The sequence below is a fragment of the Temnothorax americanus genome, unplaced genomic scaffold, assembly GCF_048541705.1.
Source record: "Temnothorax americanus isolate GAGA-0224 unplaced genomic scaffold, ASM4854170v1 Scaffold11, whole genome shotgun sequence".
NCBI classification, from domain to species: Eukaryota; Metazoa; Arthropoda; class Insecta; order Hymenoptera; family Formicidae; genus Temnothorax; species Temnothorax americanus.
The window spans coordinates 425,189-438,598 of record NW_027509242.1 but is presented as its reverse complement, the minus strand read 5'-3'; the positions used below and the strand labels follow the sequence as shown (position 1 = coordinate 438,598).

The window sequence follows — 13,410 nt, the reverse complement described above, 5'->3', positions numbered from 1 at the left end:
CTACTATTCGTAATTATAACAGTCGATATTTTAAGTAAAAAAAGACATTTCTCAATCATTTCCCTCTATAATTAATTAAAAATATATTTTTAAATAAAAAGAAATATCTCGGTCACTAAAAATTGTTAATATTTTATATTTTAATAAACGAGAAAAAATGTACCTTTTACTTTAATATTAAATAATTTCAAAAATTATATTTCAGTAATGCAGTTAAATTTTTATTAAAACACGGAAGATAAAAAAATTTGTATAAAAAATTAAGTCATATTACTCATTCGAATTAAGAAAATGATAAAAATACGAAAGATTAATTTTAAAAATATTGAAAAATAAGTAATAAAAAAATTAATTCGATTACTATTTTATTTCATCCATGACTGCGGAATGTATTGGAAACTATATTGCTAATTGTGTACTTTTTCTTGCAATGCTGCAATCTCGTTCGTTAAAATAATTTTTGAAATCGCGGATAATCTCATATATAAAGATCTCTTTCTATTGATACGAGGTTTGAATAGTGTCCATTCTTTTTGCAACCGCAACTGCAATTCTACTTTGATTTTAGAATTTTGATGGACTTCTAGCGTGAAAGTAAATTCATATAATTAAAAGAGTAAACTTTGGGCGGATGTAGGAGAGAACTGTAAACGTCGGACGAACGATTTTCTACACTAACCAACTTTCCGGCAGAAAGTTAATGAAATTGCATGACGTTACCGTAGCGTCGACTAACCGACGAGTAAGTAATATTTTTTTTCTCATCGATCCTAGCAACCTATAAAGGAACTTTAAAATAAGTTATTCTATTTAATTCGATTACTACTTTATAAAAAACTCTACGAAAAATACTGAAAAGCGCCGATTAATTGCTTTACCGGCAAATTTTTAGTTAATTAAAATATTAGTTTAGTTGTACATAAAAATATCGCAATATTGCAATATGCAATATTATAAAATAAAAAAACGTGATATTAAATACAAAAATAAAAGCCTTAATATAATGCAATTAATTATAAAAGAAACGAGAATGCAGGAAAAAAAACAAACCATTTTCTCTTTTCTTCAAAAAAGAGTAAAGAGAAATCAACGCGGATTTGACCGACAAACGCGACAAAGCAACTGGTGCAGCTATACAAACATCAAGAGAGATGAAAAGATAAATACTTCGTGGAATCTCAACAGAATAAATGGAATTTTCTACATTTCAATTCAGCTATTCAGAAAATGATCTCCACGTTTATTCGCAATAGGAACGCAATAATGTAAATTCTTCCTTATTCGTGACGTCAATAACCGGATTCAACAAAATGGTATCGAAATGATCAAGTTATCGCGCTACGATCTCTGACTCTGAGTACGTTTGTGTAGAAACTATCGATCGTCCGAATGTGTGTGTGTGTGTGTGTGTGTGTGTATGTGTATTTGTGTGTGTGTGTGTGTGTGTGTGTGTGTGTGTGTGTGTGTGTGTGTGTTACGCGCGAGTAGTTCGACGAAGACGTCGACGTCCCGCAATATTCAATGTCTTATAGATTAGATACATTTGCAAGTATGTAAATATGTATGTATGTATATGAGGCGCTTGTGTGCATATGTACAAACTTGGCCAAAGTGTATACATAGATGTTAATTGCGTTGATGTGCATCTACCGGCGCGGCGCGAGCTCTCGATCCTCTCGATCCAGAATATACATATCGATCTTCTTTGCGCTTAGGCAATCCTTCCCAAACAATAAGTAAAAAAAAAGAGCTATATTTGTTATAGAAAAAATAGTAGAGCACGATAAAAAATATTTTGATAAGTCTAATCAATTAACTTGACCGAATGATTAAATGGATGTCGTGTTTAACGAGCACATTATTTGATTCGTTGAATAATAAGTCATGTGTGAAAAATAATGTATCAAATCATGTCAAATTGGATTAAATGCAGTTTTCACAATCCAATTATGTATACGTGCTGCAGCGAATTTAACGCTCGACTAGAATGATCATCGATTAGTTGAATCTATGCTTTTATGAAAATTTCAATAGCGCTGGCAGGTCCAGCTAATATTAAATGTTGATCAACAAAGCTAGTCAATTGTTAAAGCAAAAAATCTCGATCGAATCATGTTAATTAATGAGCATCAGATCATTTATGTTAAAATCGACAACTTTTCTCTTGCTTCGAAGAGTTTTTCTTTTACCCGAAAACATATTTGATAATTATTAATTATCAAAGAAGTAAAACACACGTTAAATAAATTTATAACAAACTTAAAGATCGTTGTATTATAACAACACGGGATTTATTTAAATAAGTATATTATAGATATCCCTATTTTGATCAAAACAACATTAGAATAATGCGAAATATTAAATTATTAAATTATTAAAATTCTCAAATATTTCTCATAAATTATTTCATTTAATCGTTATGATATCGATCAATAGTATATTTTTATGTTAAACTACTTCACAATAAATTCCACGCGTAAAACTATCGAGGTGAAGTTAAAGACAAATTATTCACGTTAACACTTATACGAAATTACTGTGTATTGCACCGTATCGAAGTAATCGTGTAAGTTCTTACGCCATAAATCTGTCAGCTACTTTTTTTACAGCCTAGAAGCCCTAGAGTCAAAAAGTTAATCGTCCAAATAATGGCGATGGTCATTAACTGTCGACAAAATTTTTGACTTTATTTTCATTTTCACAGCAAGACTCAAAAAACATCTCTTAAAAAATTCCTTCAATTGTCTAAGGTTCAACAAAGATAATTAATTTTTCAATCTTTTTGAATAACTCTCGGATGTCAAACAAGCTAAATCTATTAGTTAAGTTATATAGCGTGCGTCAAATGAGAAAATAATAGCTCATTGACAGTGTGTTAAGAGATGTTGTAAATGGTATTGTAGAAAGTATCTCATAAGAATCGGGGTGTATTGATCGATATTGAAAGAACTATCGCGATTGTTTCTTTTTACAGAAATCCCACTATTTCCTTTCAAATTTCCCTACAATTTGCCTATGATAGGGAAGCGTGAGAACTTCGTCTACGGCGTCGATAAAATGTCGCGTTGATTTTAAAGTCAATTAATATGTAACGATACGATCGGAAGACCACTAACTGAAATTGAAAGTGCACAAAAGGGGTAGAACGAAAAATGTATTATTTATGATCACTCCGAGAAAAATATTTATGTAACATTGATGGCCTAAAGTTTACTGACAAGACACATCAATATCATAGTCATAATTACGCGCCGTAATTATATAACACACTGATGATATAAAATAAATTTTTAACAAAACTAAACTGTCCAATACCTTTGTATCCTTCTCCCATTCTGATCTCCTACGATAAAATTATTTCTCAAAATTATAATTCGCAATTATATAATCTTATACATTGTGTTAATCTTCTGTTATATCTTTATGTATAAATACAAATTTCCTCTAGTTACTTAATTAACAATTTCGATCAAGATTTGTATAAATTTATAGGGTATTTATTAAATATATTTTTATATCTTTTTAATTTTTTTTCCAATTTTAAATTTCGTTTTATTCTTGTAAAAATTGAATTGAGAGAGCACATTTCTAAGTATTAGTGATTGATGTCCTCGAAATGTTCCTATATCTTAAACTAGTTTTAGTCCTTTCTGTTGAAAGGACTTAGCAAAAAAGGAACCGGTTTTCTGACCTGACCTGCATTCTCACGGTTTCGCTATTATTCTCTATTATTCTTGACTATTCGCTTGACTCTACTATTCGCTATTATTCTTGAGAATCCAAACGGCAATTTAATACACGAATTATCAAATAGTCTAATAGCATATAACTTTGACAAATGTAGATTTTATAAATTAATATTATTTTAATTATTGAAGCAGTTTATTAAAATATATATTAAAACTTTAAAAAGAATTTTTAAATATACAAAAATCGCTAGATATTTAATCGTTAAATAAGACACATATAAATTTTAAAATATAATTTATAGAGTCATGCCCATTATATTTAGCTTCTTAAAAAACTAACTAAGTTATTAAAAGAGAATTAAAAGAAGATATATCAAACTTCATACAAATCTACAAGGTAAAAATCTATAAAGCAAAAAATTAATAAAATGTGAAAAAAAGTTCAATGGTAATAACGTTATAAATCCAACGATATGTTAGATTCTTTCAAATCTCCCACAAAAACTGAGGTCACTAAATAAAATCAATACTTCACGTTTCCCAACAAGTACCAACTGTATGTAGAGTTTACTACAAACTAGTGTTTTAAAGAGAGAACTACTTGTTCCGAGTTAAAATAATAAACGAGATCGCGGAATAAGGTGACCAAAAGTAAAAAATCACCCTTGGAATCACCTACTTTATCGCCAGGAAAATTCTTTAAAATTAATTTCCCTGTATTTTCCATTCCACAAGATGTCGCCAGACTCGTTTTATCCGACGGGATGGCCGACCTGTCGCAGTCGTTGTCGCAGTTATCGCAGTCGGCGACAAAGGTATCGCGGACGCGAACGCTTGGATGGTCGCTCACAAACGTATTTTTCGGAGTCGGTGTCGACCGATGACGCGCGAAGCGCGCAAGGCGCACGTTCTCGCGCTACAATATGTCACGATGCGATCTCGCAACTCGCAACGTCCGGCGTCAGCGCGCACGTGTTCTACGGAACCCGAGGAGCTGATTACGTAAAATCGTCAGTGATAAAATATTTCGACTCGAGCCAGCGAGCGAACACGCGTAGCTTCAGTTTTACAGCGATTGCGTGTACGTTACCCACGTGCCGAGACGTTGCGCGCATATATTGTTGGAGCAGATGTGAACCACGTGCGCGGACGAAACGCTGACCGCATAACAGTTATCGCGTGAGTCTCAAATTGATTTATTAATGAATAATTTCGACAAAAGAGAATATCAAAATTTATTGGAGTTCAGTGAAAAAAATATAGTAGTAGTGCAGCATTTCGAACCAACGATAACACATTTATTTTAATCTAAAAAACCTCGACTTGACTCTGTCGACTTCGTTTATTTTAATCAAAGGAAACAATTGATAGAATTTTTTTAAAAATGTGACACGTATCTTATGCTTTTATATCTGCACTGTGTGTGTTAAATCGATATAATAAATAAATTAAAAGCGCTACTTCGGATAATGTTCACTCACGTATCTGTGGATTTACGTAATAGTGATATTCAATCAATTTACTATTTTCAGACAATGGTGTGTGATAAACAATTTTAAATTATATTATCAGATAAACAGGAGCAATACTATTACTTTTTACGATATCTCAGAAATGATTTCGTAAAGCTAGATATCTAATTTTTAACATTCACATGTTGCAACATCTAATTATCGTAAGTGTTGTGACATATATTGCCGCAACGCTTACGATATTTTAATTTCTATATACGAACGAGTCCTACACTTATTATGTCTAGGTACTTGATATGATTAACCCTCATTTGATGTACATATATATACACACACACCGACTAACAAGTCAACTCATTTGAATATTTAAGCAAAAATAAAGTAATTATAAGCTCGTAAAAATAATAAAAGTTTTAAAATAGTAACGCAGATGAAAGGTTTAGTTTCAGTACTTATCATTTCTTAGGGGTTATCATGTATATATTCTCCTATAATTGTATCGGACACCGAAAGCTTTCAGTGAAACCGTATTTTTATGTTAAGCAAATTTGTACCTGCCAACTTTTAATGCGCGTAATAATAAAATGTTAAAGTATATATTAACATTTAGTTTAATTAACAATTTACTACTAGTAAAATATATCGATAAATATATTAATCAAAACATAGGAATATGCCTATGTCCATCGTTGGATTTTATGTGAATTATTACCTAATTACTAATTATCCAAATAATCGCAAGAAAGATATGAAATTTTTAGAATAAAGAAAATTTTACTATGCCTTAATGTTCTAAAATTTTGCGATAACGCGCGTAATTAAAGCCGACTTAATGCTGGCACACACAGATAAAGTATCCTATCGGCATATTATAAATTAACTCAGCGAGTGTTTTGTGCGTTGTAATTTGCAGACGCATGCATAGTAAAGTAATGGACTGTGCAAGAATGACTATGTGCAACTGTTGAAAGCAAGGGCTGAAGAAATTCTCTTGTATCGAAGATCTTTAATTTAAAAAAAAAATGGATAAACCATCAGTAGCGATTGATAACGATATGAAAACCGACGAGGTAAGTATACAAGATGTTTTGATCTAAATTACGAGAATATCGTTTGATCCAATCCTGCTTTCTCTCTTCTAAAAACATTTTTATGATGAAAAAAAAATTGAAAAATTATTTCCCTCTTCATTCTGATAAAAATATGTTTTAATATTTATGTTTATTTCGTTTAATATAAACGCATTCTATTACATATGAGAGTTTAAGAAACTATTTTAATAATTGAAATATTTACACATTTCTCTCTAAGATGAAGATGTAAATTATATTTATAATTTGTTCTCGTACAAACCAATACGATTAATTAAACAGTAGCAACCTGCAGATTTCAATTTTTAATCTTAAATATTTTTGCGACGTTTTTGCCAGAGAGACATTGCAATTTTCTACAAAAATATATTACTCCATTTTTTAATTAGCTATACTTAAATATCCCAGCGTAACATCAATTGAGTCTTTTGCTTCCTCGAAGCTTTTTCGTAAACCTCGTATATGAACCTTTGGTCGCGTATATTATAAAAATTCTATTACTTTATAATCGTTTTATAACACGTTCGACATTTTTAAAACAGTGAAAATACGTTTACATTATTATCAGTATATACATTGAAATATTATTTGTCTTCTTTTATAATTAATTTAAAGAGAAAATAAAATAATTGTAAAGAAAATTATAATGCCGAAACACGTAAAGAATCTCATAAAAATATGTAGGGATTAAACAATAGTGGTTAATATATCAGTAAGTATTTTCTCGAGTATACATATACATATATCTATGTATCTATATCGTCACGAAACTAAAATCATTTAAATCGCGAACGCTGTTGATATTTCCTACTTACAATATTAGATACGACATTGAAGATAGGTTGAAAGATCATAATTATATAGTTATCACACAAACCATACTATACATAAAATGAAAACAGTAACTCTACGAAACGCTGATATACTTTGTGTAATATAGACTGCGTGATATGTGTTAGTGAACGCGTTTCAGTGTGTAAACATTTACGTGATGGAGAATACATTTATATAAATCACTAGCTAATATTTAACAGCATTATAGTTATAATTACAATTTTCCAACTCTCTCTCTCTCTCTCTTACTTTTGTCGTAAGTTCTAAGAGATTAAAATTTATTCGCTAGTTTAAATTTTGTGAAACGTAACCCTTTGCCGTTTAATTATACTCTATAAAACTTTATAATTTCAACATACGTTGCTAATAAACAAAGTTATCATCGGACTACGTGTTTTAATCTTCATTTTATAATTTCTAGGTGACACCACGAATGGAATCTTTCCGTGGAAACAGGATGTACTGCAGAAAATACTTCGGATGGGTAAAATATATATCAGTAGAGCCGACTATGTGGCTTTACATGATGGCATTTATGTTCACGTCAGTCGTCGAGCAAGACTTTTTTAGGTATAAAGCATGTCGCGTGGATCACGGATACTCTGAAGAAATCTGTATGGAGCTAAACGATGATGATAATAAAGCGATAAAGACCAAAGTACAGGTAAAAATTATGTACTACATTTAAAATAAAAGAAAAGAGACGTAAAATGGGGAAGAATAGGCACATTACATGAACAAACTATCGGAGTTTAGTTTAACGGCTCGTGAGATTGTTAAATTCGAACGAAGGGACTTGCCGTGCATGTGCAAATATTTAGTGTAAGTCGGCAAAAATACAACCGGATGCTATCAAAGCAAACATATTTGTCGAACTAAATATTAACATGAAATACCTACGCAACGAAATGTGATACCGCGGCGCAATGTTTATATTCGAAGCATGTAAGAGAATATACATTCAAACATATATCCGCGCATAATTTTATTTTATGAAAATTTATTGAAAACTTAAATAAAATGCCTAAAAGCTAGTAAGCAATTTTACTGCGAACGCATAATGAATAAATTTATTCTGAATTCGGAGCGTTTTCGATGTCGATAATTGACTTTCATTCTTCAATTACGTTTCATTAACAATAAGAAAAATTCATCTTGCAGATGACCGTCTCGGAATTTCATCAATGGAACGACATTGCCGGACATGTAGTGCCTATTATTTTGGCAATGTTTTATGGCAACTGGAGCGACCGGCGAGGACGTAAATTGCCGCTCGTCTTCGGCTTGACGGGCAAATTGATTTACTCCTTCATGGTCGTGATCAATTCTATGATGAACACTTGGAATCTGAACATGGTAGTGTACACGGCAACCCTGCCGATGAGCCTACTGGGCGGCGACGTGGCAATCTTTGGCAGTTGCTTCGCGTACATGTCGGACATAAGCTCCGTGCAACAAAGAACTATGAGAATCACGATCTTAGATGTCGTTTACCTCAGTACTATGCCCTCGGGTAGGAACAAGTTTGCTCTCAAAAATTTTATGCAAAGATATAATTATTATCAAAAAACTTCGGCGTGAAGTTAATTGAGGCAACGTCTGGACTTTTATATTGTTTAGATAAATACTGCACATTTATTATAAAAATTTTTTTCTATAAAAAATTTTTGAGCCGTTAAAATTCATGGATTGTCGATAGCATCATTGTTTTACTATTTCCATTCTGCGTATATGTTCGCGATTATATAAAAGCCTTTACAATTCAGTGGCGTAAAGTTTAAATAATCAATCATATTTTTTTTCGTTCGTAGGAGTTGCACTTGGATCTTATGTGTTTACTCATCTAGTCAACATGTCCTACACAATTATGTTCGCTATAAACGCGACTTTACTCTTGTTGGCAATTGTGTATTCGCTCGTGTGGTTAAAATGGCAAACGTCATCACGGCAGCAACCACTTTCGGGCACCAACTGGCTGTTGGACTTTTTCGACACGAGACATGTCGCCACAACAATACGAACGTTAGTGAAATCGAGACGCAATCATGGCAAATTGCACCTGTGGTTGCTTCTGCTCGCGATGTGTCTATATACATTCCAGAGAGACGAGAAACCGAAGAGTCAGATGTATACCTCACTAATCTTTAAATGGAACGTGGTGGATTTTAGCAACTTTAAAACATTCCAATCGACTCTCTTCGTATTAGGTCAGTTTGACATAAACTTGATCCAAATTAATCGAATTGACTTTTCGCGAACCTCGATATTAATCCGCAATGCGTTCTGAATGTCGCGAGTGAAAGGAGAAATTTCTTATCGAGATCACGAAAACTTTCACTCCTGGTTAATTTATGGTCTTAATTATCAACGAAAATAAAAAAATTACGATCCAATTGCCAGAAATTGAAATCGATCGTGTAAAAAACTCGGTTTTTCATGTAAAAAAATAAACAAAGATAGATTATTATTGCTATGTCATTGAAAATTAGCCATTTTTCTTAAGTATTATTCTTGAATATCTGAATCTTCAATACTCGTATTTTTTATAATTATAAAAAACGTTTCAAATAAGTTCAGAACTAATAAATACTATCATATAATTTACAAGCATCAGCATAAATATTTTAAATGCTATTAGAAATATGAAGATATAAAATATGAAGTATTTAAAAAAATTTTATTCCAACAGCAATGCTCATTGGAGTGCCTATTATGAATAAATTAATAGGAATGAAGGACACTTTCATCGTAGCGGTTGGAGCAATAGCGCATGCAGCTGGAAGAATAGTATTTGTTTTAGCGGATCAGCCGAAATTGTTTTACGTGGGTCAGTAAGAAATCTTATATTTCTCTCAATCTCCTATCAAATTCTTTCCAAATATTATATGGTGTCATTATCGAATCATTCAAACTTTTAATTAAAATATTGCACGAATACTCAAATGACAAAATAACATTGACATTATTTTATAATAATAATTATCTTGCAGGTGCTGCTGTTGCTGCGTTAGGTCCCGTAGTAGCTCCGGTACTCAGATCTATGACCTCGAAACTTGTGCCCATAGAGGAACGAGGTGCGTGGCAATAATTATTATACATCTATTTTTACACGTATTAGATTGAAATCAATTAAATCCCGATAAGTGTCAATACAGATATAGTTTTAGTTTTTGATGCTATAAACATAAAAAATACATACTTTATGCTAGAATTTGAATTTTCCCGAATATAAGGAATATTACTTTCATGTCAAAATCTAATCTCATCTAATATTGATCTCAATTTCATGCCACAATAATAATTTTTCTTTTTTATTATAACAAAAAAAAACATAATCGTATTGTTTTAATTCTTTAGGAAAGGTATTCGCGATGCTTTCCGTATGCGATAACGCAGTACCGCTATTTAGCGGTACTTTATATTCTCAACTTTATAACGCTACGATAAAGACAGCACCGAGCTCTTTCTATTGGTTGACATTCGCCACGCAGATCGCCGTGCTCCTGTTAATTCTGTAAGTAAATTATAATTTTCCTAAACATTTTTTTCGTATATTATTTTTTCTCTCGATTAAACATGTATTAGAGAATTGCGGCGCTTTGCTTAATCGCTTTCGAAATAATCTAATTTTACTGAATAATTATTTATTTCAGATTGATCCATTTTTCATCGTGGTCTAAGCACGCAACTGAGCAACAGGATTATATCGATGACGAGGCGGTAGCTCCATCTCTTTCAAATACAATCGAAGCTAACTCGTCGAGAAATGTAACGACTTAATCTTAAAAAGCATGCGAGATAAGATTGTAACCGCCTATACGTAAAGCATCAAAGGTCATCTCGTCAAAGACTGATGTTTCATCTTGTGTATATATATTAAAAGGAATATGGTATAAATACACAACGCATTTACAATACTCAGAATTCATAACAATCCACTTGAAATAAGCATAAACTTATCGATGTATTTTTAAATATCGATCATGGTTAATATCTCAGGGAAAATAATATAAAATTATAATTTTGTTAATCTTGCAATAAAGTAATTTTTAGAATAGTTTAGATATTTAGATATTCATACGTAATAAGATTTCAAAAGTATTTGAAGTATAATAATAGAAGATATAAACTATAATTCAAAAAATATATAATATGTACACTGCTATTCAATAATGCAAGAAAAACGAGCTTGGAAAAATTAGGGGGAAAGAAGACCCTGTTGAGCTTGACTCTAGTCTGGCACTATTGAAGTCCAGGCATTATTGAATAGCAGCGTATATACATCATGCATAATAAATACCCGCGAAAAATATTTAGATCATTGTTAAGATGTTAGTATTATATATTTTTAATATAAAATAATTTTATACAGAATAATGTTATATTAAAAATAATTCTAAACGCAAAAATTGATTGCAAAACCATGAATTTAGAACTAGGCTGAGAATTGTTAAATTGCATAAGTGCATTTGTAATGCAACATCTATTATATATATCGATAGTAGTATTATATATTATTAGATTTTATTAAATACTTCCTAGAATAGATTATATTTTTATATTACATCATTTTGTGTGGATATTTGTATTTATATTATTAAATTTAATTATTCTAAATTACTTTTGTATAATAAAACGTTTCTGTTCCTGTGTAATTGTTGAACAGTGATAGATATATAATTATATATAATTCACTTTTTTTTTCTTATCAATCACTTATTCATCGAAATTGAAAAACAAGTTATACGCAGAATTATTTAGCTGACGCGATTGATCGTGACGACAATTCGTTTTTCTGTTAAGTACGCATAATGTAGTTTTACTAATAATTAAATGACTCATGAAACGATATTGCAATTAAAAGTCACGTACGAAAAATACATTAACATAGCGATGACGAATATGTGAGAATTCCAGATATTAGCATAGTTGTGATCTCGCGTTTTATAAATCAAAACTAAAATTTGTTTAAACTTAGCGCGTTTTTTTATATATTATAGAATGCTCCGATATTTATGTGATCGGTAAATTAAAATAAAATGAAGAATTTTTAGACAATAATTTAATGGAAATTGTCTTTTATCGCAATTTTTTACATATTCGATATTAAATATCTTGTTAATCTTTTTACCTAACTTTTTGCGAAATTAAAATTTATTTCTAACTAATTTAGAAAATGATATTTCTTATCAGTCTTCAAAAAGAATTCGATTTACTGCGAGCTTCTAATTTTAAATCTTGACTCACGTTTCACTAAACTCTCTTAAAATTCTCTCAAAATAAAATTGTCTACAACTTATTCAGAGGTTGTTAACGTAAAAAGCAATACCGGTAGGACTGGTTTTCGTGATTACGATTTGCATTTACACAATGTTTAAGACAATTCTGGGAAAACTACAATACTTATTAGTATTCAATGCGCGCGAACCACAAGCATGTCAAGGATTGTTGGCTAATTGTCATCGTTTAGAATTTTTGGTGCAGAGAATTATATACTCCAAGAACTGACTTCTGCGGACACAATTTCGAAAAAAGAAAATAAAGTATTAAAAAGCGTCTGCAAATAAAATAACGATTCTTTAATGAGAGCATTTTTATGGATCAGTAGTATTTTACGTAACTAAAAATAATTTATATTTTTTTATTCTATACAAAAAATAAAAAATTTAATTCTAAAAAATAAACTATCACGATAAAACTATCAATGTATATCGAATAAGCAACTTATTTAATAGTTCGACTAATAAAATTATTTTTCTTTCAAGTCATTTACAAATATCATCCATCGTACATAACATTTTGACAAATATCATATTAAAAAATATATTAAATCTATATTTATTTTATACTTTTTTTTATATGCGTGCAAATCCCTTATTCTTTTATACTTTGTTTATGTAAATCTTTATTGGCCCATTTTTTACGTGTTATACTTTAATAATAGTAACTGTAATCGTGACAATGACAACAACATAATGCTGGCATATATAGTTATTAATTTAAATCTGCTAACACTTTATTTCGCGTCCACAATATGCAAATTTAATAATTAAATGAGGTCTTTTATTTCTAATTATACAATTGCTCTATTCTAGTTATACAACAATTGCTCGCATCACTGCGCACAGAAATATGGATTAACTCTTTGCCTTCCTCTTCCGCGATCTATGCAATGACGCGCATCTATCTGATTGAATGCTGCACGCTAGCATGAATGAAAACGAACACCTGCTTGGTTTTTTGGACGGGAATTCCTTGGATATACGGGTGATATCGCTTCTCACGTACATATATATCCTGACCCAAATATCCACCTCTTAAAAT

The 13,410-nt window shown here is 30.9% G+C and overlaps 1 protein-coding gene and 1 long non-coding RNA gene across 3 annotated transcripts in view; one reads left to right on the top strand and one right to left on the bottom strand.

Annotated features, from left to right (window-relative positions):
* LOC143908183 (uncharacterized) overlaps positions 1–13,410 on the bottom strand; it is an 85,787-nt gene that overhangs the window by 40,777 nt on the left and 31,600 nt on the right. The window lies entirely within an intron of this gene.
* LOC143906532 (putative peptidoglycan muropeptide transporter SLC46) lies at positions 4,488–12,144 on the top strand. Of its 2 annotated transcripts, XM_077422680.1 has the most exons (9): positions 4,489–4,868; positions 6,075–6,231; positions 7,508–7,750; positions 8,248–8,599; positions 8,898–9,293; positions 9,776–9,913; positions 10,077–10,160; positions 10,444–10,600; positions 10,740–12,144. In XM_077422680.1, the coding sequence occupies exons 2-9, from the start codon at positions 6,184–6,186 to the stop codon at positions 10,864–10,866; spliced, it is 1,545 nt and encodes a 514-aa protein (XP_077278806.1). In that variant the 5' UTR covers positions 4,489–4,868; positions 6,075–6,183; the 3' UTR covers positions 10,867–12,144. The 2 variants fall into 2 exon arrangements, with proteins under 2 accessions (XP_077278811.1, XP_077278806.1); XM_077422685.1 differs by lacking the exon at positions 6,075–6,231 and having other exon boundaries at positions 4,488–4,868.

Bases quoted from the DNA above. Each gene is read 5' to 3' on its own strand.
- LOC143906532 (XM_077422680.1), top strand. From the start codon at position 6,184: ATGGATAAACCATCAGTAGCGATTGATAACGATATGAAAACCGACGAG. The intron at 6,232-7,507 runs GTAAGTATACAA...TATAATTTCTAG, and splicing joins ACGATATGAAAACCGACGAG to GTGACACCACGAATGGAATC. The intron at 8,600-8,897 runs GTAGGAACAAGT...TTTCGTTCGTAG, and splicing joins CCTCAGTACTATGCCCTCGG to GAGTTGCACTTGGATCTTAT.